The sequence below is a fragment of the Callospermophilus lateralis genome, chromosome 1 (assembly GCF_048772815.1).
Source record: "Callospermophilus lateralis isolate mCalLat2 chromosome 1, mCalLat2.hap1, whole genome shotgun sequence".
NCBI classification, from domain to species: Eukaryota; Metazoa; Chordata; class Mammalia; order Rodentia; family Sciuridae; genus Callospermophilus; species Callospermophilus lateralis.
In genome coordinates, this window is record NC_135305.1 from 115,978,721 (window position 1) to 116,004,375 (window position 25,655).

The following is a 25,655-nucleotide window of genomic DNA, read 5'->3' on the forward strand; positions in this document are numbered from 1 at the left end:
GCTTGAGCCAGGAGGGGTGAAGAAGGGAAGGAACGTGAGGGTCAGGGACTCCTGGCCCAGGCATCTGTCTCAGGGACACCTGCTCAGGCTCCCCGGACTGCTATACTTCCCAGTACTGGAGTTTCTCTACTTTAGCACAAACAATGGGTACTGAACTACGTGAACTATTATCCCCAGGGCTGGCATTGGCATGCACACAGTAGGTTCTCTATCAGTCTTTGTCAAATAAAGGAAGGAGTGTTCAACTGCTGATTGTGCCTTCAGAATCTGTTGTGACAACAAATCACACTGCATCAGAGCTGTGGTGGGCACCCTGGGGACAGCGAGCACACACCAACCACTCTCACCAAGGCTGACGAGCACCCGCTGCAAGGCCTGGTAGGACGATGTCTGCAGGTCGAAGAGCGAGAGTCTGCAGTCGGTGCTCAGCTGCGCCTCGTGCCGGATGGTCTCGAACAAGGCCGACGCCCTGTAGAGCTGTAGTGGGGGAGAAGGTCGTCACCCACCTCCCAGAGCCAGGCCAGCTCTTCCCAGAGTACAGATGACTCCTGCTAACACCTGGTACCACCCACGTGTTCTTAAAGGTTTGAAAATAATCTATTTCCAGGGAGGCCATTGTGGGCTGAAGAAGTGTCACCCTGTCCCCAGTAAATCATAGCTTATGGAATCAACTTTGGTCAAGAGATCTAAACACAGGATTATAGACATCAGGTCCAAAGGAAGTTAAGAAAAAACTATTAATCCAAATAAATGCTAATTTTGACTAAAACAAAAGTTCTCTTCTTGTCATCAGGCAACCATGATCCATTGTCCCCAGGAAAAGGGTGCGTAAGGATGGGAATGGGCCCATGCGGTGGAGGCACCCTGGAGATGGATGAGGCCAGGGCAAGGGCAGAGGCGCCACACTCTCAGGACAGTGGCAGCCTCTGCAGGTGGTTCAGTGCCGCAGACCCAATCACTCCCCACCCTCCCCAGGGTCAGGACCATGCTGGACAAGCTCCCTGAGGGGCCACGCCCACTGGCACAAACCCCTTGAGGACCACCCTCACCCACTCGCATGGGGCCCTTGAGGGCTGGCCTCGCCCACTCACACGAGCACTCTGAGGACCAGACAATTGGCATTCCTAATGGAGATCCTGTCCTGTTGTTTCTCCAAACCTAAAGAAGCCCGTTCTAATACTAAGAGCCCTACCCAGGACAGCGCTCAGCAAGGACTGTGCTACTGACCGCTGTGTGACTTGGCGAGACTCAGGGCAACAGCTCCCTATCTGTGAAGGGAACAATCATCCTTCAACTTCATGGGTATTTTGAAGAAAAAAATTCAGTGAGCAAAAGTACTTTGAAAATAGTAAATCACTCCATCAATATAAATTTTAACTTTTGCAGCCAGAAAAACAGAGTTAATTCTTTAAATTGCCTTTAATAGTTTAAAAGTAGACTAAAATTCATTTCTCTCCTTGTTAATTTTCCCATTCCCCTTACAACCTCTTATATGTAATTTTGTATAACAATGAGGGTCTCCCTCCATTACCATGCAATTTCCTTTTTTTCTCCCTTTCCCTCCCACCTCATGTATCTGTTTAGTGTTAATCTTTTCTTCCCGCTCTTCCTCCCTGCTCTGTTCTTAGTTGTTCCCATTATATCAAAGAAGACATTTAGCATTTGTTTTTTAGGGATTGGCTAGCTTCACTAAGCATAATCTGCTCTAGTGCTATCCATTTCCCTGCAAATTCCATGATTTTGTCATTTTTTAGTGCTGCGTAATACTCCATGGTGTATAAATGCCACATTTTTTTTTATCCATTCATCTATTGAAGGGAAACTGGAAAATTAACAAGGAGAGAAATGAATTATAGTAGATGGGGTAGGGAGAGAAGATGGGAGGGGAGGGGAGGGGGGATAGTAGAGGATAGGAAAGGCAGCAGAATACAACAATCACTAATAGGGCATTATGTAAAAATGTGGATGTGTAACCGATGTGATTCTGCAATCTGTATTTGGGGTAAAATTGGGAGTTCATAACCATCTTGAATCTAATGTATGAAATATGATATGTCAAGAGCTTTATAATGTTTTGAACAACCAATAAATAAAAAAATAAATAAATAAAATAAATAAATAAAAGTAGACTAAAATGCCCTAACATTCCAGGAGATGATGGCAGGTCCTCAGTGCTTTGAGCACCAGGGAGGAGCCTTGACTGACCTCTCCTCCTTCCCCTTGGCTAAGGGGTGAGTGGTGACCTGAGAAGCAGCCATCTCCCTCCTGCTCCAACCTAACGGAGGAGGCCGTAACTCTAGGGATCTTTCTGCTCTCCAGAGATGCGTGTCAAGGAACTGCTCTTCAACTGTCTGCACTCACACAGGGGCATGGACTCACCATGGGAGAGAGGTAATATCTTGCTATAACTGGAGACTTAGAAAGACATTAAATCCAATAATCGTGAATTCTTGTTTTGCCTCTATTAAAGTTTAATGTGGAGCAGCAGCACATAATATAAGAATTCCAAAGAAATGACTAGGTCACCTATCATGTGAGTGAGCAAGGGTCTTCCCTGTGTGAAGTGTCAACACCTCTGGGCCGGCACGGGCTGGGAACCCTGTGCATTGACTCAAGGCATGAGTCGGTATCTGGTGCATTCCACCTCGGCCATCCCTCCCATGCTTCTGCCCATGAACTCCACTGGGGTCAGGGTTCTCCTGCTCACCTGGTGCTGGGCCTCCTCCAGGTTTCCACTAGCCCAAAGGGAGAGGCCTAGACCATGGCGAATTTTTGCCTCATCTTCTCTTCGGCCCAGTTGCTCAGCTAACCTTAAACCTGAAACCAGATAGAAAAATTTAAAGATTCAGAGAAGACAGATAGCTCCACCCCTCAACGAGTCCTGGCAGGTGACTTTGCTTCAGGGGTAAAGAACGCTAACAGCACAGTAGAGGGGGAATGAGACAAGAGCTCTCTTCAAATGCCACGTTGGTGGCACAGTTTCCAGGATACTCAGAGGAGGCCCAGCAAGAGCTCAGGTGGTGCTGTGAGCAGCAGACAGGTTTGCTGGGCGGGCAGAAACGGAAACAAATGGAACCTGAACCTGGCGCCCTCCCAGATGCGAACCCGGAGCTTTGCACATGGAGACTACTGGCTGAGGAATTCATCTTGTCCGATTCTCTGGCTGGGAAAAGCTTTTCCTGAGAGTGAAGCGCAGAAGCCACGATAATGCTTCTTCCTGTGTCGCCGCACAGCATCAAGTGGGCGCTGGGGGAGGCACGCAGTGTTCTCCTGAAAGCAGAACGGGATCTAGCCTGCCCCCGCAGCTGCTGAGACGGCACGTTCCATGTCCACTCTGTTTCCCGAGAGTCTGAGCCTTTGATGTGCACTCGTGTCAAAAGACTTAATTGAGACTGTCCTCATTTTAATGGCCTCACATAGGCCCCTGCAGTCTGGTTCACTTACCCATAGCAAGCTTCTGGGCTTCAGGACACCAGCAGCCTCTGGGGCCTGTGGGAGTCCAATCTAAAGGCAGCTGCTTACTGTATCGGTCACTAAGCCATTCTCAGTGTCACTCTGCCCTCATTCTCCTGCTCCCGGTACAGAGCGGCTGGCTCGTAAGGAAGACAGCATGGGGGTCCCCAGCCTGTTCCACGTAAAAAGCAGGGCTTCCCCTGGTCTATGTCAGAGGTGGCGCTGCCTCTGCACACACCAACCTGTCACTTGTCAGCTGCTGGAGAGGGGCTGAGCTGGAGGAAAGGCCCTGATAAAAGGGACTCTCCGGTTCAGGCTCATGAAACACATATTTCAAATGCACATTATCTTATATTTTGGGGTGGGGTGGAGACTGGGGATTGAAGCCAAAAGCATTTTACCACGGAGCCCCATCCCCAGCCATTTTTAATTATTAAGAGACAGGGTCTCACTGAGTTGCTTAGGGCCTTGCTAAATTGCTAAGGCTGGCCTTGAACTTGTGATCCTCCTGCCTCAGCCTCCCACGTTGCTGGAATTACAGGCATGAGCCACCATGCCCAGCAACTCATATTTTTAAACACTTCACAAAAGGAAACACATGTGGAAAAAAGATGTTTCTTAAGAGAACACCAGGAGGATACTGATTGTTTTAACTTTCAACAAGCTGCCAGGTTGGTTCTCCAGTTTGATGTCCCTGCCAGGTGTGGGTGTGAGTCAAGTAAACTGCCTGGGGAAGCCAAATTAGAAGGCATGTTTGGTGAGAACAGGAGCTTTTCTTGGTTCCTGTTGTAGCCCAGCACCTAGGACACCTAACTTGCATTAGGCAGGGCTCTATGACAAACAGGTAAAAGCCCACTGGACAGCCAAGTGCATGGTGCATACGGGCAATTCCAGCAGGAGGATCGCAAATTCAAGGCCATCCTGGGCAACTCAAACCCTGTGTCAAAATAAAATTTACAAAGGGCTAAAGGTACATCTCAGTGGCAGAGCACTTGTCCAGCATGTGTGAAGCTCTGGGTTCAATTCCCAGAATTGTAAAAAAACAACACAACACCCTCCCAGACATGGTGAGTGGCCTGCCCAGCTCCTATGTACATCTGCTGTTCAGGAGGCAGAACTGCCCACACAGCTCCCCGGGGTGGAGCGCCAGAGACTGGCGGCATAACCCCAAGTAAATCACCAAACTGCCCAGTCTCCCTTTCTTCATCTGCAAGATGAGAAACCAGAGGCTCTACCCGGAGGCATCCATCCACATCACCTGGGGAGCTTGTTCATCTGACTTAGACCCAGCCTCACTGGGAGATGCCAATGCAGGGGAAGGGCGATGCTGATCTGCAGCCCCCTCCCCTCTGAAGGCCAGGAGAAGGCACTGGGTGCAAGAGGCTGCAGACCAATCTTGGAGCACACGAGAGCACCTTGCAGGGACCTGCACCTGTATGGGCCCGACCCTGTGAGCAGGGCATGGAGGGCTGCTCTGGCTGCGAGCTCTCCATAAGGCAGACACCACGAGAGACTACAAACACGAGTCTTCAGGTCTCCATGAGACTCAGGAATTGCAAGAAGTAATAAAAAAGGAGCTGGCGGTTTTCCCTGGTGATGGTGTGGTGTTTCGGGTAGCCAGCTGTGGCACGGAAACAGTATTTCAGGAAGGTCTGGAGAACACAGCTGAGAAGTTGTCAGATGCTGGGTCTCAATTTAATAGTTTTCACAAATTCAACTGAAAATTGCCCCTAGACTGTTGGAATTTCACCAGTCAAGTGGCTCCGGAAGCCAGAAGCCATTGTTCATATTGAATGCACCAAGGCACGGCCCCATCTGCAGGGAGGGGGAGCTAAATAAGGCCTGGACAGAGGCTTGCAGTCCCCCAGGACCCTCAGCCTGCAGCCGGCGGGCCCATCTGTGCAAGAACAGGGAGCCCCTCCCTCGCCCTCCACTGGCCCCTGCTTCTCTCCCGGTTCCCAGCTGGGGCTCAGCAGTAGCCAGGACAGCACCCCCCAACCCTGCACTGCTCTCTGCAGTTGGAAATGGGCCCCCACAGGGCTTGTTTGGTTCCCGGGTGAGAAAACCCAGAGCCCCACTCTGCAACTAACCAACCGCATGGGCAGGAAACAAAGACCCTAACCCCGAGCCTCAGATGACTTAGCTGCAACCTTCAAGGTTGCGAGGATTAAATCAGATTAAATAAACTACCTGTGCAAAACCTTTTGGAAACTATAAATAAGAGGTTTCATAGGAAAACAGCAATCATTTCCTTTCACTGGTGAGTGGAGGGCATCGCCTCTGCCCTCTCCTGTCCAGGCTCGGAGGAGCCCAGTGTCTGTGGGAGGACCTCAGAGAAGAGGCCACCCAGGGTAAACAGGGGGAGGGCAGACCCTGCCGCGGGGCTTCTGCTCTGGAGAAAAGGAGGCGTCCAAGGACCCACTGTGCTCAGCAAATGGAGGGAACCTGATGGCAGAGGAGGAGGAGAAGCAGCCAGTTCCCAGGGACACCCGGAACAGAGCCCCGCCATGCGGCAGCCCAGCACTGCAGGCCCAGGAGGAAAGCTGGCTGACGGCTCTGGCGACACTCGGGAGGGTGCTCAGGTTGGGCCTCAGTCGCCGGCTCAGAGCTGATGACTACACAGCTGTGGTACAGGTCAGGTATTTCCTAGGGGACAACAGGACTTGAGGCACACAGACCTCAGCTAGACGTGACCAGGTCTCACTTGACTCTGGTGTCATTTGAGTCGTTCACCCAGCAGAGGGTTCTGAGGAGCTGCTCCCTGGGCAGCTGGTGTCACTGACAGTGTGGCAATCTGGGCCCACAGAGCAGGATAAGGTGTTCTGGACAATGACTCAGGGCTCGGCGTGTGGCTCGATGTCAGAGCACTTTCCTAGCACGTGCAAGGCCGGGGTTCGATCCCCAGCATGGCAGGAACACAAAAAAGAACCATCAGTGAAGCGCTTCAGAACCACCCAGGGAGCCACTGTGACTCTGGAGTTGAGACAATGTGGCCTCTGAGACCCTCACTCCATGCAGAGACGACCCCTCAAACTGTATATTCCCGGAGTCTCTGGAAGACGGAGACAGGGTGGCCTGGTCACCTACCTTCCTGTAAGTACATGACGGCCTGGGAGTAGTTCTGCAAGGCATGGTGGGTCCTTCCGAGGCTACTGTAGGACACCGTCTTGGCCACCAGGTCATTCATCTGCGCGGCGATGCTCAAGTGCTGCTCTTGGTAGACCACAGCCCTCTCGAAGGTGCCCAGGGACTCGTACGTCAGGCCCAAGTTCCCGTAGGCTCGGCCCTGGCACGTGGGGTTGTTGGTTTCCTCGGCGATCTGCAGATCGAGCTGGTGGTACTGCAGGGCTGTGTCGTACTCGCCCATCTGCTGGTAGACGCCCCCCAGGCCACAGGCCGCGTCACTTTCCAGGGCTCGGTCCTTCATCTCCCGAGCGATGCTGAGTTGGCGCTCGAGGCAGGAAATGGCCTGCTCATAGTTCCCCAGCTGGCTGTGCAGACTCCCCAGCTCACCGTAGGCCTGGGCTTTGTTGGAGGCCTCCCCAAGCTCGTGGGCCACCACCAGCCTCTTTTCAAAGCACACGAGGGCTTGCTGCAGGCTCCCCATGGCCCTGTGGGGATGGAGACAGAAAAGCAATGATATTATTTCGTGCAGGTGCAGACATGCCAAAGCCCCTGAGAAAATGGAAAGCATTTGTCACTGTCACTTACTATAGAAGCTCTTAACTCCTCTTCTAGCTAAAATCTATCATGTGCCCTTAGAGTGAGATGCAGAGGAATTTCATAATCTGGAAAGCAATTCAAAAGTCATCCCTTAGTGACCTTCCCAAGAGCTCGAGATTCAATGGGATATACACCCCAGAGGAAACATAAAACATATTAATAGGCACAATGATAGCAAGTGAACTGTTGGGTTCGTCGGGCTTCCCAATTTCCACTACTGCTTAGACTATGTTTTTGAAATCACTTTACAGAGGCTATAAATCTGTCACCTGGGCTTCTCAGAGCACTCTGTGGGTGATGATTTAGTTTGACCCTTCCCCTTCCTCCCATCCCGGGGCCCTAATCCCCTGCCTATGTGGTGAGGCCATAGATTCTGCAGACACAGGCACCCCACATTTGGAAGAAAAGCGCCCTTGGCCAACTGTGTGTCTTTGTGTGCTGCTCGGAGATGACATGATCAGAATGGGAAGAGCATGGGACCTGGCAGCAAATCAAACCAGTTGTGTGGGGCCTAAGGATTCCCTTTCCTGGGTCTCAGTTTCTGGGGGGGGGGGGACACATCGCCAGGTCTGGCAGGTGATAGTGCACAGAAACCAGGACTGCTCTGTCAAGAGAGCTCTGAGAAGGGCCCAGCCTGGTGAGGGCATGGGGGAGGGGTCCATCCACTCCTGCAAATATCCGGGGGCTTTTAGGAAAAGGAGTTAGTGGGTAGTGATGTACAGATAAACACATTCAAAAAATGTGGGAGGTATTTAGAAAAGCCCTGTCAAATTGATTCATTCCCATTCCCATCCCCATTCACTCTTTTATCTTGATCCTTTTGATATCATCCAAAAAACACCACTTCTGGAGTCAGAGCCCTGGGTGTGACTCTTAGTTATCCCTTTTAAGCTGTGTAATCTTAAGTATTAACCTAACCTCTCTGGGCTTTGGTTTCTTCTTCCGTAACACAAAGGTAATAATATCACCTGCTTAACACAAAGACTGTGGGAGAAAGCAAAGGAGGTTCGTGTGGAAACGCTTTGTAGTTAATAAGCTGCCACGCAGAGGCACTCTCACCCTCACTGCTGCTCCTGTTGTAGGCTTATCTACCTGATCTGTCCTCTGTCATTTTTACCTGTGTCCGTTTCCTAGCCCCCGGTAAGCCTTGGCTTGGTCTTGCATGCGATTCAGACTCTGGGCCACAGATAAATACTGCTCGTAGTACTTGATGGCTTCCTCGTAGTCACCCAGGGCCTCGTAGCAATCCCCCAGGTTGCCGTAGGCGCGGCCCCTGTCGAGCACAGACTCATTGCCGCTGAGCTGCTGCAGCATAGCCAACTGCTGCTCAAAGTAGCCGATGGCTTCCTCCATCACGTTCATGTTCATCTTCGTGATGCCCATGTTGCCATAGACCTGGGCCTCTAGGCTTGGGTCCTTCAGCTTCTGCCCCAGATCCAGCTGCTCCTCGTAACACTTGAAGGCCATCGTGTACTTGCCAAGGGCCATGTAGACCGCAGCCAGGTGCCCGTGGGCTCTGCACTCCCCTGGCAGGTCGCTGACCTCCTGGTACACCTCGAGCTCCTGTGTGTGATAGCCCAGGGCCTTGTCATACTTCTGGATCATCCGGTACGCAGTGCCCAGGGCTGCGTATGCGCTGGCCTCCAGTCTTCGGTCCTTTACGTGATGGGCTAAGCCCAGCTGCTGCTCGTAGAATTTTATTGCACCATTTATATCTTTTTTACAGATGAATATATCACCCAGGTTCCCTAGGGCCCGGAATTTAGCCTGGGAATTATTCAGGGACTGGGCTAAGGACAGCAGGTACTTCTGACACTCCTCAGCTTTGCTGAAATTCAGCAGTGCCTTGAATGCCAGGCCCAGGTTGCAGTAGGCTTTCGCCTGGCTCAACTTGTCATGAAGGTCTTTGGCCAATGCCAGATCCTGCTCGTAGTACTTCACCGCCTCCTGGTAATTGCCAAGGCAGTAATGGGCATAGCCGAGATTGTGGCAGACCTTCCCTTCTCCCTCCATGTCCTGGAGGTCGGGAGCGAGCCGCAGGTACTGTTCATAATAGGGGGCAGCCTGGACATACTCTCCCCGGGAGCAGTGGAAGTTCCCCAGGTTGCTGAGGGCCCGGGCCTCGCTCTGGATGTCCCTCAGCTCCCGGGCGATGTTCAGGTGGTTCTGATAGTGCTGCAGGGCCCGGTCGTGGGCGCCCAGGGCCTGGTAGGCCACGGCGAGGTTCCCGTGCGTGGACGCCTGGGAGGCGCGGTCGTTCACTTCCATGGAGATCTGCAGCTCCTGCCGGTGGTACTTGACCGCCTGGTCGTACAGGCCCAGGGCGTTGTAGGCGTTGCCCATGTTCCCGTAGGCGCGGCCCTGGGCGGCGTAATCGCTCAGCTCCTGGGCGATGCACAGGTGCGTCTTGTGCAGCTTCAGCGCAGTGTCGTAGTCGCCTTTCATCTGGTGGATGATCCCTGGGAAGGAAGGGAGAAGGCCAGGAAGATGGGCGTAACTGATGGGTAATTTAGGAAAAAAAATGTAATTTGCAACTCAATTTATAGTAAATACTATCCAGATGAATTAAAGAATTTCAAATAACAGAAGGTAGAATTAAATATTTATCATCTCTCCAGAGGGAGGAGAGCTTTCTAAGCTTCAAAGCAACAGGAAAAAACATCGACAGATTTGATTACAAAAATAAGGACTTTTCTACTGCAAATAAATATCTAAAATTAAAAGGCAACAAACACTGGGATATATGTGAAACACATATGAAAAAGTTTAATATCTATGGTGAGTAAAGATATCATTCAGTTTTAGAAAAAAATCAAGACCCTGATTTATTTTTTAGAAAAATATTTTTAGTTGTAGGTGGACACAATACCTTCATTTTATTTATTTATATTTTCTAATGTGGTGCCAAGCTCAAACCCAGTGCCTCATATGTGCCAGGCGAGTGCTCTACAACTGAGCTACAACCCCAGCCCCCCAATTTATTAAAAGAGGCAAAGAACTAGAAATGTTAGCAGACAACTCACATCCAAAGAAATACAAAGAGTAACCACAGGGGGAAATGCTAATTTCCTTTAATAATCAAAGAAATGCAAAATAAACCAACCCTGAAGTACCATTTTACTCCTGCTAAATTAGCAAATAAAAAATTTAAACACCCCCTATACTGATTAGGTTGCCCTGAAATTGATAAACATAACAACTGCTGAGGACATAAACAAGAACAACCTTTGGATCAGCAGTGTGCCAAACGAAGACAGCCCCACTGCGTGTGCATGTGCATGTGCGTGTGTGTGTGTGTGTGTGTGTGAGAGAGAGACAGAGAGAGAGAGAGAGAGAGACAGACAGACACTGGGGATTGAGCCCAGGGAGTCTGTCATTGAGCCATATACCCAGCCCTCTGCCCCCAGCTTTTTTTGAGACAGGGTCTCTCTAAGTTGCCAGGCTGGCCTTGAACTTGAGATCCTCCTGCCTCAGCCTCCAGAGTCTCTGGGACTATGGGTATGAGTCACCACACTGGGCATCTGGTCCTACTCTGACCCACCATCCTGCTCAAGGGAGCATAAGCTAAGGAAATCAGTCAACGGCCACACAAACTAAGTGCTTCTAGTCTTTGCTGCAGCATTATAGAGAAGTGGAAAATCAGAAATATCTTAAATGCCAAACACTGGGGGACTGTGCGAGTGCATTTTGGCATATCAACTCAACAGAAGATGACACTGTTATTAAAAAGGTCATTATGAAGTCTGTGCATTAAAACGGGAAATGATCTCACAATCGTGTTAACTGGAAAAGCAGGAAGCAACGCTTCAAGCTGCAGGTGATAACTAGGAGAACAAAATTTGTGTGTGTGGACAAGACCTGGAGGGGACTCCACAAGATGAAAGTAGCTGCCTTGCTAAGTGAGGGGATTTGAGTGATTTTTGTTCCAAAATTTCTTGTAACCCTGCTCTATGCTTTTTTTTTTTTGCATATGTTTCTGTGATGTTTATTTTTTAATTTTTAAAAAAATTTTTATTGTTGGTTGTTCAAAACATTACATAGTTCTTGACATATCATATTTCACACTTTGATTCAAGTGGGTTATGAACTCCCATTTTTACTCCATATACAGATTGCAGAATCACATCGGTTACACTTCCACTGTTTTACATATTGCCATACTAGTGTCTGTTGTATTCTGCTGCCTTTCCTATCCTCTACTATCCCCCCTCCCCTCCCGTCCCCTCCCATCTTCTCTCTCTACCCCATCTACTGTAATTCATTTCTCCTCCCTTTTTTTTTTTCTGCTCTATGCTTTGACAATCAACAATCACAGCGCTTCCAACAACCCTCATAAACTACACTCCAGTTCCTAATCCAAGCCACTGTTTTATCCACAGTTCAAAGCGAGATGCATCATGAATATAAATTAGTTCCAAATGAGGGGTGTCATCAGGGTAGCCAAGGTGGCCCATCCCAGCTGGGGCGGGAGGGGCATTCGAAGAGGTGCAGAACCTCTTGTGTGCTTCCTCCTGGCTCTTGATTTTGCATATACCTTTCTGTGTACCAGTGAGCAAGCTCTGCAGTGGTGACCAACACTAGCAGAGGCACAGGAATCTTAGCGACACCAAGATGAGCTCTTGTGCAAATGTCTGATTTGAAAATGGGAGCTGTCGAATCCCTGCCTTTGCAACTTACCTAATTTTATGTCACCCTTTGTTCACTGACTTGTTCACCCAGCAAATGTGAACTAGACTTGTGGTGGCCGCAGGGGTACAGAGAGAGATGAAGCCACTCTGCCCTCTGTACAAAACCATAGGGTGGCGGTCAGGTGCGAATCCCGCCAGGACACATAATCAATGCTGACGGGGTGCGGGGGTGGGGGTGAGCCTGCCAGGGCCACTCGATGGCCCTTCCTCCCCACTGCCGTGGAGATTTGCCCTGCCACAGGAGTCCTGCCTGTTCCTGGGCCTGCCGCTTCTTTGACATTAACTGGACTTAGGGTACTGGGTAAATCACTTAGCCCCACTCCACTGTATTCAGTTCTATAAAACGAGGAGAATTAAGAATAGTGATAGTGACACTAGAGGGTGGTGATAAGAATCAAATGACATAAAATATTTGCAAGTGCACTGTAAACTGTAAGTGAAATTCAAGTATTAGTACTGCAATTACTATATACTTCCAGGAAAGGGAATTCTTGAGGTGGCAGAGGTAAAATACCGTAATTCTTCTGTGTGTTTTTTATGAGTCAAATATTCCATAATCTTAAGATAACTAAATCACAGTACATCTATATTAATGGGATAACATGATAACATTAAAATGGTAATGTAGAGTTATATTAAGGAAATATATATGCTACAAAGCCACATTTTGATAAAGACTAACAGGGCACATGTATGCAAACGTATTTACTTTTTGTGTGTGGTGGTAGGATTGAAGGTTGTTTTTTTTCTTTTGACTTATCTGTATTTAATTTTTTTTTTAGTTATAGATGGACACAATATCTTTATTTTATTTATTTTTATGCGGTGCTGGGATTGAACCTAGGCCTCACATATGCTAGGCAAGCATTCTACCACTGAGCCACAGCCCTGGCCCCATAAATACATATATATTTTTAAAATAAGGAACATATAATCCTTAAAGTAGTTTTGAACTCTGGTCCAATGGGAGAAGTAACGTTTCTGGGACTGATCTGGGAGTCACTCCCTCCCTGGGGTCACTGTCCCAGGCTGTCGGCATCGGGGCGTCCCAGCTGGAAGGCTGGCGGTGTTTCAGAGTCTGGCTCAAGGTCAGGAACTCTAAGGGGCCCGAGAGGCACTAATGCCTCGGCAACACCTGGGATCTCAAGTTGTGAGCAGAGGGCAGCTGGGTGGGTGGCAGGGTGCCTGGATCTCCCACAGGGATGGCTTGCAGTGTTTTTGGCACCATAGCACTGGATTATTTCAATGACCTCCCCCTTCTCTGCAGCACTAGGGACTGAACCCAGGGTAACTCTGCCACTGAGCCACATTCCTACGTCCCCAATCCTTGTCTTTTAAAAATTTTTTTGGATGGGGCCTGCCTTGACCTTGTGATCCTCCTGCTTCAGCCTCCCGAGTTGCTGGGATTACAGGGGGCAATGCTGCACCTTGCCTGGCTGCAATGAGTTTTAAACCAGTATAATTACGTTTGGTTGCTACAATGACAGGAAGCAAGCAACAGAGGTCTTCAGAGAAGGCCATGAGAGGCAGGTTGGTCTTCATGTATGTCCCCCACCAAAGACAAGGTCTCTTTGCTAGCCCCCCACCCTCCTCCAGGATTGATTGTTCAGAAAGCTGAGTCTCAGCAAGGCACATAATGACAGAAAAGGCACGGGGCTTCAGAATACACCAGAAGTCCTGCTTTACAGGCCTGGCTCCTGCCACATTCAGCTGAGTGTCTTTGAGACAGTCAGTGTCTCTGAACTTTACTTTCCTATTGTTTTAATTGAAAGTTGGTTTTATTTTGGCATTTTTTGCTTTCTTACTAACAATGTCAGGTGATAATCATCTCAAAGAAGGAGTATGAGAAGCACATACGAAGCTGGCATGGAGGCACATGCCTGTAATCCCAGCTACACAGGAGGTTGAGGCAGGAGGATCACAGGTTTGAGGCCAACCTTCACAATTAAATGAGACCTGTCTCAAAATAAAACAAAAAAACAAAACAAAACAAAAAAAACCCAAAAACAAAAAAACGGGATGTAGCTCAGTGGTAGAGTGCCCAATTCTGCAAAAAGAAAAATAAAAACAAAACCACCAATGTGCGTTTTGAACATATAACATGGCATGAGCAGTACTTAGAGAAAGGGAAGGGACTCTCTTCCCTCACTCTGGCCGGAAGAGTCTGGGCTAGTTAATAGGGAGCAGTTGGTAGATAATGGCTACCCAGGGCTCGATGATTTGCGAAGGGAGTTGCCTGCTGGTGACAGCAAAGTGATCTGACCTGCAGCCAGCCCTCCAAGCCTCTCCCCCAGCCTCGGTTCTTCCTTCCCAGGGCCTCTGAAGTGACCAGAGGAAGGGTCTCAAAACAAAGCCTTCCGCAGCAGACAAGGGCGAGCGGCGGGCCTGGCGGGGCGGGCACTTTTTCTGCTGCCCCTCTCTGCAGTCCGCCGCGGGTCTGGGGGTTCTGAAGGGAACACTGTGCCTGCTCTCTCTGGCAGCCTCTTTGTTGAGCGACATAAAAGCGGCCCTGAGAGCTGCCAGCAGAGCGACTGCACATGCTGAGGGGATAATCTGCAGATCCTCCTTCCCTTTCCAGACCACAGCGTGATTTCCCAGGGCCGTCACTCAGATGAAGACTTACAGAGGGCCTGTCAGCAGGGGCGCGCGAGGTGACAACGTGCTGCAGGGAGGGAATTAAATGGAGATTAGTGGGGCAGAAGACCCTCACAAAGCCCTGCTCTCACCAGGGCGCGGGGGAAGGACACGTGGTCGCGAATCCAACCCAGAGCGGGCCTCCTGCGGCCACTGCCTTCTTCAGAGGGTGGTGGTGAGGCTGGGGGGCCGGCTTAAGAGAGGCTGGCACAGGGGCCTGGGGCACAGTGAGCGCTCCCAACGTTTGATTTCGTCATTACCCATGAGGAGCAAAGAGCACAGGAGCTGCGAACGGGGCATGTCAAACAATCTCCACCAGGACTCGAACACGGGGTATCGAGCAGTGGACCCTGCTGCCCTTCTCCGCCGGGCCTCCGTGCCCCTCTGCGACAGTGGGTGCGCTCTTCCGCTCACTTAAGACATCCCCGTTGTGATCACCCTTGGTGCGCGACCCGGAGGGGCTTCTAGCCCTGACGTACCCTCTCCCGCTTTCAAGGGAACTGAGATCTGCCTCATCCAGCGACCCCCGAGGAAAACACAGGACCTGGGGACTGAGGGGCCCACAAGCTCGCTCCCCGCAAGAGGCGGCGTTAGTGGGCAAAGCCGGGCGAGAACCCTTGGACCCCCTCCTTAGCTGCACCAGCCCATCGGCTTCCACCGAGGACAGGTGTGCCATGGGCAGTAGCCACTGATAAAGGTCTCCGGAGAGGTACACGTGCAAGTATTTATAAAGGAAACAGCATGGCTTCTACGATGTGCTTTAACAGTACTCAGTGGTGGCAGGGAAAGAGGGGCCGTGTGTGTGCCTGCCCACATGCACATTTATGAAAATAGATGAAACAAAATTAGCAAATGTTGATAACTGGGTTATGAGTTTGTGGGGTTCATTACACTATTCTCTCCACCTGTGAAAATGCCCATAATAGAGAGTAAATAATAAAGATTGGTAGAGGGGGCTGGGGATGTGGTTCAAGTGGTACCGTGTCTGCCTGGCATACGTGAGGCACTGGGTTCAATCCTCAGTACCACTAAAAATAAATAAGTAAAATAAAGATATTGTGTCCAACTACAACTAAAAAATAAATATTAAAAAAAAAGGTTGATAGAGAAGTTTGCACTGCATTTTTCTTTTTTTAACTGGGGACTAAACTCAGAGGTTGCTTTACCACCAACCTACATCCCCAGCCCTTTTTATTTTTCACTTTGAGAGTGTCTCAGTTCCTGAGGCTGGCCTCAGACTTGTGATCCTCCTGCCTCAGCCTCCTGAGTCGCTGGGATTCCAGGGGTGAACCACAGCGCCTGGCTAACGCGGCATGTTCTTGTGTAACCCCTTCTGGATCAGGAAACTTTTTTGAGTCCTGATCTAGCTAAGTCCTGATGTGGATGGTTAAGTCCATTTTTCTGTCTCTGGGACCTCAGTAGAGGTCACTGCAGCCTTCATACCGTCTCGAGCGTGTGAAGGGCGTGTGTGGACTGGCAGCAACACAGCCCTTCACCCCACTGATTGAGCTTGGGTCAGACGATGACACTTTATCTTTTGTTCTGAATGATCTTAGAGGATAGGGTGGTACTTTATCTAGGACAGGAGGGGACAGTAAGCACAGCTGAGGCCACCTGCTCACGGTGAGAGTCCTGACTACTCCACCAGCTCCTCCTGCACACGGGGAGGGTGGCCCTGAGGACTCATCATCCCTATCTAGACACCTTTATGCTTCTGGACCCTCTCCCTTCAAGTTTGCACATATAGTTCTTTCACATTGTTCGTAAAATACCTCGAAGCTTGTGGTGGGGATGAGGGGACAGACCTGGCTACTACACAGATGGCTGGAATCCAGGGCGTGAGAGCACCAGACGTGTGGCTCACTGGACGTCACGTTGAACGTGTTTTCTGGTGACTATGCGTGTCCCTGGAGACAAGTCTCCATTGTTTGTGCCAAAGGAGGGCAGCAAAGGTATGAGACTTTAAATGGCAGATAATCCCAGAATCACCTCCCCCAGGACTGCAGCTGCAGACGGGCCCTCACGGTGGGCTCCTCCAGGAACGCTCTGGGCCTGGCTCCTTGCCCCATGACCTCATTCGCACCTCGAAACAATCCTTTAAGGTTGATCCTGTGATCCCAGAGCCATGGAAAGTTGGAGAATATTCTCAGGCCTGTAGGGCCGTCAGGCAGGTTGGTACTAGAACCCATGTGCGTGGCTCACGGGCCAGACTCTTTCCCTGCTCCTCCTGGAAAGCCTGGTGGACAGGATTCTGTGCCTGCTTCTCCTGTGTCGCTCAGCATCCAAGCTGGCAGCTCAACAGAGGGATGGTCTGACTATGTCTGTATCTAGAGAGCAGAGTGTCCATTAGAGACCAGAAAAATCCTAAGGGATTCCGGCCTGTAGAAGGAGCAGGGGGTGTGATCGCCAGTGGGCACCACCTCTGGGGAACTCTGGGCCATCTCTCTATCTCTGGCCTCTTAGACCGGTCCACTGGGTTTACCAAACCCAGCAGCTCTGCCTGTTCTCTCCGGGGTCGGTGAAGCTAGGAGCCCCATATCTTCTTTTGCTTCAATAACAGTTGAGACGGGGAAAGTTCTGTCCCAGACCTCAGTGCCTTACCTCTGAAGAGCCTGCTGTATGTAACAAGGTCAACAGGGTCGAGGAAATCCCTCTTTCCTCCCAGCCCACTCCACTGGAAACTACCTATTTTTCTTTTTCTTTTTTTTTATTTTATTTTGGGTACCAAGGATTGATCTTAGGGGCCTTGGACCCTGAGCCACATCCCAGCCCTATTTTGTATTTTATTTAGAGACAGGGTCTCACTGAGTTGCTTAGCACCTCGCTTTTGCTGAGGCTGGCTTTGAACTCATGATCCTCCTGCCTCAGCCTCCCGAGTTGCTGGGATGACAAGTGTGTGTGCCTGGCCTACCTATTTTCCTAACCAAACTTGAGGATATCCAGAGGTCCTGATTGTTCAACCTGAAGCTTAAAGGGAGCAGACTCAGTTCCTCTGTGGTCCCCAACTGCTACCATCCCCAAGTCTGGGCTGCATGCACAGTGACAAGAAGCCAGCCTGGAGCCCACAGATAGATATTCCTCTGGCTTCACACACGGCCACACTTCCTGCCTCTTCACACAGTGAGAGGCGGAGGCTGTAGTGAATAGCTCAGATATTCCCGGGCTGTGTGCTGTAAATCCAGAGGCCATGGGAAGATTAATCGAGCCATGAAGCAGGAGAAGTAATAATTAAACCTATTAAAAAGGAGGTGGCTGGAGAGGGTGCTCGGTGATGGATGGTGAGGTAGGGAGTGCTAGGCACAGTCATCCCTAACAGCTCTGGCCAGGCCACTGTGGCGGGAAGCCCGGAGCGAGTGAAAAATGCGCTGGGCCTGGCTGGCCGAACCCCGCCATTAGTCACTGCTTGGAAAAGCCCAAGTGGGCCTGGTTTCACTCCGGATCACAATAAGAGGCGGGAGGCACCTCATAAGTTAAATGTCGGGGTCCCTTCTGTTTCAGGGCCTGGATGGACTCTGAGGTGCTGAGGTAGCTGCTCCTGCCTCCTGGTTCAGGCCTGGAGCAGGACCAGTCCCGCCTCCTGAGCACCTCGCCAGGTCCCCTGGCCTGCAGAGTGGAGGCCAATTAAAGTGGCACTTATTGCCTTTCCCACCCAGCGCCAACCCAGCCACCCCCGGGTCCCCGTGGTGCTGCCAGGGCTACCAGCCCCTCACTCTCACCTCTGGCTCCCTCCCCCCACGTCTTCTCCTATGAATGACCTTCGTCCCTTCCTGGTGTGGGCCGCCTTCCTTCCCTGGCTGTGGGAGATGCTGCTGTCTGATTTTCTTCTACCTCCATCACTGCACTCAGGAGAAGTCGGGCACGGCCAAGGACTTGCCATGGAAATGTGAAGGGAAGTGACGTGTTCCTTCTGGGTGGTTCTGGGAAACACTTGGGCTGCGACACTCGGCTCCCTCTCGTCCTGCCGCGGGGGCTGCAGAAGCTGTGCGTCCCCCACGGTGCAGCTCTGGGAAGGTGACACGTGGCAGGCCTGGATCAGTGAGTCACTTGAGGGCCATAGGAACCTGCTGTCAGCCTCGTGTGACTCCATCACTTGGGTGTTTCAGGCCACTGTTGCTAAGGTGCCATCATACCCCGAGGGATGTGCCACTGGCATGGTGCCAACCTTCTAGGCCTTTGTCACAGCCTACAAGCTCATCCTGCATCCCAAAGAAGCCCTCGAGAGGAGAGGCATCTACTAAGAGAAGTGTCCAGAAGAGTTTTTGAGCCATACACACTTCTGGGCGCTTTAGACTTTAGCCCTGGATCTAGTGAGACCACTAACGTATGTCATCTTGGACCGAATTACATGGACCCAAACAGAACAGGCTCAGCTTAACTGAGGGTCCACATCCCACCCTCAGGGTTAGTTGATCTGTTTTTGATTAAATGATGCTATTAAAAAAAGAACAATTAGATCTATTATAATATTTATATAATATAAATATAATATACTCGATTATAATATTTCCTATGAAATCTTGTTAACATCATACATCTGTCCCCAGAATCCCCCATATAAGACCCTCTTGAGCGATCTCCTAGTACTCAGCTTCCCTCCCTGAGGAAGGCTGTGCTCCCAACTTCAGGGGAATGTGAATCATGCCCTTCTCTTTCCCTTTGGCTGTCAGGAGACTGACTGGAAAATGAAGCTCTAATACGACAAGCGGGTCAGCCTCCTGGGCTGTGGGCTGGGCTCTTGGTTCTCCTCTTAGTGTTCTACTTTTTTTTTTTTTTTTTTGCTACCAGGATTGAACTCAGGGGCCCTCGACCACTGAGCCCCACCCCAGCCCTATTCTGTATTTTATTTAGAGACAGGGTCTCACTGAGCTGCTTAGGGCCTCGCTGTGGCTGAGGCTGGCTTTGAACTCGTGATCCTCTTGCCTCAGCCTCCCGAGTCGCTGGGATGATAGGTGTGCGCCACTGCGCCTGGCTCTACGTTTCCCTAGGCTTGAATTTTCTATTTCAATTGCACCGTCATTTGATATCATAAGCTAAATAAACAAACAAGCCATCAAAAGCCCCTTCCACACCAGTGGCAGTGCATGGGGCTGCCGTGCCCCCACTTGGCTGCCTGAGCTCTGTGATTCATTCCCTGGGCCAGTCCTACCGGCTTTAAGATCCCAGAGGTGCCAGCTACTTGGAGACTGCTTTATGGTGGAAAGGCTCCAGCCAGGATCTCAAGGTCCCTATTTCTGGTTTTACTACTTCACTGTCACATGTGACAAAGGCAAGTTACTACTTCCTCTGGCCTCAGGTTTTCTACTTTCTCAGAAGGCTGTTGTGAAGATCAAACAAAACAGCCTGCTGTTCCATGTTCTAGGTCACTGACGTTAGTCCAAACAGCTTCATCATGTGGTTCTCAATATTGCAAATGACAAAATAAAAAAGCTGCTGCTGCTCCTAACAGTATTCATATGGAGCATAAGTCACTCTGAGTCTTAGATGCAGAGTATTTCCTAAGTAAATGCCTTGGGCACCAGCTCATCTCACCAAAGACCAGTGCTCAATTATGGGCCCTGGGGACATGATAGCCAAGCTCTACAGGTGATGACAGAGGGGACCCATTTCCTTAAGTGTTTGGGCTGGAGGGCCCCCTGCAGGGTGTTTGAAGTGCCTCATGGAGTTTTGATTGGCAGATTGTCTAGGGTACCAGGAGGAGGTTGTGGGGCCTAGGGTACTAAGTGGCTTGCATGTGGTTGGATGTCCCCAAGGCTTCAGGTGCTGACACTTAAGCCCCACTGTGAGGTGGAAACTTAATCCCACTGTGGTGTCTAGAGGTGAGGCCCTTGGGAGGTGACTGACCTTGGATAAGGTCATGGGGTGGAGCCCCTGTGGTTGAATACTGGTGGCTTTGTAAGAAGAGAGACATAGGCAGACACACACATGCTCCCTGTCCCTTGCCATGTGATGCCCAGTGCCACCTCAGGACTCTTCCAATAAGAAGACCACTGCCAGGTCCTGGGCCTCTGATAAACCTTTCTCTTCCTAACTTAGTGTGTGGTGTTGTGTCATCAGCAATAGAAAACAGGCGAACCCAGGCGGCACGTGGGGAAGTCAGACACAGTGAGGAGCCATCGCGTCCCAGATGCCAAAAGCACTACAAAGAGAAACAGTGGATGCTCCGAGGTGATTTTTATACTCTGGAACTACTAATTAATAATCTAAAAAAACAACTTCATTTCTGTACTGTCATCAGTTGAAGTTGTTAAAATAAATCATCAAAGCTAATTAATTGGGAAGTCTTTTGGCTGGTATCCAATAATTTAAGCAAGTCTGAGAAACTGGAAACCTTAATTTGAAAATCCAGCTTACTGGCAGATCTTATTCACCAGTTTCTTATCTGTGAGATGTAATTCATTAAGAAGATAAATTAAAACACCTTGATACATGGGCTTCCTCCCAACTTCATTATGATTATTAATAAGGGAGAGTGAACTTCTCCTAAATAGTAAGACAGTAGTAGCAATAATAATGACAGTAATATACAAAATTCCCCTTTGTGATCTCAGCGCAGTGGTACCAAGAAAAACTGTGACTCACAAACATGTAATCTCAGCTCAGAGTTCTGTCCTAAGCCTTGGTCTAATAAATCCAATTGCCTACTGGATGTGTCTACCTGGCTACATCTCAGCCGGAAACTCACCATCTCCAAAAATATTTGTTGTACTGTTGAGTTGAATTAAATGGAACATTTTATGGCATTGTCAAAGCCCCTGGACCTTCATAATCTTATTTCACTCTAGAACAAAGGCAGGGTGGCTGGATCTGCTTTTGAAGATGCTCACAGATGTGATGGTGTCCCTAAGTTACAGATCTAGGACTGACCCACTGCCCACAGCCTCCTGGCCCAGCACTCCCCACCCACCCTGTTCCTTTGCCCCTCTGAGAATCCGAGGCAGCAATTGCTGCAGAATTCAGCCAGGCAGTCTGTGGTGAGTACAAAGCCCACCCCCAAGCAGCCTCACGCCTTCAGCTGAGATGGAATGACAGGATGGCTTGGTCTGCCCAGATCAACAGGGAGTCCTGGAAATGCACAGGAAAAGGGAGGTGGAGTGGAAGAGCTGGCCAAAGGAGCAGCCCTTCAAAATGATTTCACTTTGCAAATTCAATTGCAAAGACAAATGGATTTTCTAGCAAGGCTGGAGAGCAAATTATGAAATCTGCTTTCCCAGGGCAATCGGGTCTGAAAAGCTTCATTTTAAAAATTCACACTGGATTGAGAATTCAAACTCTATGATTGTGTGAAGTGTTCTAGCTAGATTAAGCATAATGCTATCAAAACAAGTGATTCATATATTCTGCTCATTTTTCTATTAGTACATGGGCTTGTGGTTAGGGCCATTTCAAAAACACGGAAAGGACCAAATGGGATTGCAATTGCGACAGCACTGACTGCTGTCAGCTGTTGTCCCCCATCTACGGGACTGGAGGCTTCTGAAGCTGACTTGCTCAAGCACATCACGGAGATGCCACTGTTACATGTATTCCTAGAAAGTGCTTGTGATCTACTTTCAATCTGAAAACCCACTTATCTCTTCTATTTGGGTTGCAGGTCAGGATTACTAGAAATCACGCGAACTTCAGCTTCCCCAACGCTCATTGGTTGATGACACCTCAGCCCCGCCCACACACATCAGCAAGGGGTGCTTTCTTAGCCTGTCTCTTCTTGCAGACCTGTCCATCCACCCTCCTCTCCGAGTTTCCCACTTCTTCCAGGAACCACCAATCTTTCTGCCTCTGGTCACCTAGTAGCCAGGGGGGAACATGGATGCCATTTATCTCAAGACTGAAGAAGAAAACTTTCATGCCACCATGGCTTTTTTCACACCTTTAGTTGTGCATATTTTTACATAATTGAGATTTTATAGTAGATTCAAGATTGAACATAATCTTACCTTTTTTCAATTTTAAAAGTAACACATTTCCTCTCTCTCTCTCTCTGTACCCCACCTCTCTCTTTTGATACCGAGGATTGAACCCAGGATCACTTTACCGCTGAGCCACACCACCAGATCTTTTTAATGTTTTAGAGACAGGGCCTCACTAAGTTGCTTAGGGCCTCACTAATTTGCTGAGGCTGGTTTGAACTTGTGATCCTCCTGCCTCAGCCTCCTAAATTGCTGGGATCACAGGTCTGTGCCACCACACCCAGCATAAAATTTTTTTTTTTTTTTTTTAGTTGTCAAGGGACTTTATTTTTTATTTATTTTTATGTGATACTGAGAATCGAACCCAATGCCTCCCACATGCCAGGCAAGTGTTCTACCACTGAGCCACCACACCACCCCAGCCCCAGAATAAATGACTTTTTAAAAGGCTTACAAGGGCTGGGATTGTGGTTCAGTGGTAGAGCACTTGCATGAGTGGGACCAGGTTCAATCCTCAGCACCACATAAAAATAAAGGCATTGTGTTGTGTCCATCTACACCTAAAAAATAAATATTAAAAAAAAGTCTTGCAAGCAGACAGCAAAGGCTGTCACCTGGCACTCATTTTCTATCATTATCATCATCATCATATTTTGTATATGTGTGGGGAGGGGGATGGAACCCAGGACCTCTCGAGTGCTAGCCAAGTGCTCTACTGTAGAGCCACACCCCCGTCCCCAACACTCATTTTTACCTCCCTCTTTCCTGCCTGCCTTTGCTGATGGAGCTAAAAAGCTCCATATTGACCTTTCCAGTTCTGTGCAGCTAGGACTGGTCAAGGGCCACTACTTGGCTGATGAGACAAAAACAGAAGTCTCCTGGGACTTCCTCTGGGGTTTTAGCAAAAGCTTTTGCTTTACTGATGATAGGACAGAGAATCAGCTCCCTTCTGATTTGAATGAGTCATGATGTCTGGAGCTTCAGCAGCCCTCCTCCGAGCATGAGGCAAATGGAATTAGAATGAGAGAAAAATCAAGAGAATTAGAAAAATAGGCTCTGTTATTCCTGGGCCTCTGAATCTATGTTGGATGCTTCACACTTATTGTTTAGTGAGAAAAACAAGCCTTTATTTGTTTACAGCATTTCAAATAATATTTTCTTATAGCCAAAAGATTCCTGTTAATATAGAAAATATTTAAAAATACAGAAAATAGCTCTGTATATCTATGTATCTTGTGTCTATCATCTATCTAGCCTCGTGATTGTCTGAGATAATCATTGCAACATTTTAATGTAGCTCCCAATACTCTGAGGGTTTTTTGTTGTTTTGATGTGGATTATTTTGTTCATGTTATTGGGATCACATTTATGTGCTAATTTTAAAACATAATTAAAATAAGACCAGGTTCTTAAAGGAAGATAAAAAAGGATTTTGATGACAGCTATCTGCCACTGGAGCTTTGCTTAGACTTGGATCATTCAACATGGCTTTAAAGGATGTAGACAATCGTTCCTCACGTTTCTTAGTAATGAAACTGATCAGTATGTTGTTCTCCATAGCTCCATTCTACAGGATAAAAAGTGTTTTAGTTTAGTAATTCTTCTGATAGCGTTCATCTCACTGGGCAAAAGTAACTAAGCCATTCCTAAGGCACGCTGAGATAAGACCACACCAAACGTGGCTCTTGGTAATGTCCCTCTGGATAAGGGATTCCATTTAAAATGGGCCGGGTGCGTGGGGAGGATGTGGAAAAAGAGACACATTTTCTAGTGTTGAGAGGGGAGCCAAAGAAAGGGGTCTGATGGGGACGGCAGGCCTGAACCTGCCTTTGCAGCCAAAGCCACCTTACTGTGGCCATGCACTGGGAGAAGATGAGGTCAGGAGCCTCTGCCCAAAGTGCCCCTCTCTTCTTCCCACCCCCCCTTCTTCTACACCTAATGCAGCCCCCCTCTAGGCGCCAGTTCTGTGGATCGGTTCTGCCTGGTTCTGTCTAAGCAGATCTGAGGGCTAGGTTCCCTGGGTTCCTCCTCCCATCATCCAGCTTCTGGTCCATCCGATTCTTTCCCCACAGCAACCTGCTTTTTCCTTAGGAGTTTCTGCTCCGTATCTTTGGGCATCCGGCTGAGGGTGCTGATCTTCTATAAACTATTAATTCTTAAAGTCAAACATTTTTGAAGGTCTGTTCATCTTCTGAGAACATTGTTTCCTGTCCCCTATTATGTAGCAATATTTCACTTATCTATTTTTTTTCCAGTTTGACTTCAAATAAAGCAAGCTATATCTAGACCTTATATCCACCTATAAATAAAGAGCATGGTTTGTGCTCCAAAGGGCTCTGGACCCATTCTCCAAGCATTTGGGTAAAATAGCCAGGTCTCTGTCTCATATCTGTAGCTAGGTGACAGAATGACAACACATACAATGCCCAGCTCCATTCCCAGGGTACAACAAATCATTTTACAATAAAGAGCTAAAATCATTGACACCTTAGTATGTGCCTGGCACTATTCAAGGCGCATCACATGTGTTAATTTAATTCTCACAGAAGAGGGTATGAATCAGGTGCTACAATTATCCTCCTGTTCCAGGTGAGTCACAGAGACGTTAAGCAATTTACCCAGCATCTCACAGCCAGGAGGTGGCAAATGGGGATTTAAACCCAGGAAATCTGCTTTGAGAGTTTGAGGATGTAACCAGCACACTCGGTAGCCTTCATGACCATGGGACGATAAAACAAGGCTTCCATGAGGAGAGGGTGGGAGCTGGGGGATGCTAAGGGTCCCAGAGTTCCAAATCATCCCCTGGACTTGCCTGCGGTCTAGCCAGGAGTCTCGGGATGTCTCCTGCCCCACCTCAAGCTCTGGGGTGGGGAGGAGTTGATTCAGTTCTAGGTGGAGGGACTGAAGTACAAAGGCGGGAGTGACTTCCCCAAAGCCAGACATCTGGGAACCTTAGCATGTACCTGCAGCTGTCCCACCTCCTTAGGCTCAGGCTCTGTGAGCCTCCAGAGGGAAAGTCGGTGGTTGGTGACTCTCTATTGACCTGGACGTAATTTGCTAACATGCTTTTATCATTCTTTCGGCAAACGTTTACTGAAGTGCCGGAGTGGGGTTGGAGTCGGGGACAAGATAATGAGCACAGGTTCCTGCCCCCACCCTGGTGGGGCACAATCGTGACCCTGGACAGGCGCCCAGCTTCTGGGTGCTCACTGTAATGGCCAGCGATGCTGCCAAAGCTCTTCTAAGTGAG

At 49.1% G+C, this 25,655-nt stretch overlaps 1 protein-coding gene across 3 annotated transcripts in view; it reads right to left on the reverse strand.

The window, feature by feature from the left end:
* Positions 1-25,655, reverse strand: part of Ttc28 (tetratricopeptide repeat domain 28) — a 583,480-nt gene that overhangs the window by 88,139 nt on the left and 469,686 nt on the right. For all 3 annotated transcript variants that reach the window (XM_076837226.2, XM_076837217.2, XM_076837237.2), the window contains 4 exons: positions 8,294-9,635; positions 6,541-7,064; positions 2,708-2,817; positions 348-477 (listed from right to left, as the gene is read on the reverse strand). In XM_076837226.2, coding sequence (XP_076693341.2) covers positions 348-477; positions 2,708-2,817; positions 6,541-7,064; positions 8,294-9,635 — 2,106 coding nt within the window. The remainder of the gene's footprint in view (positions 1-347; positions 478-2,707; positions 2,818-6,540; positions 7,065-8,293; positions 9,636-25,655) is intronic.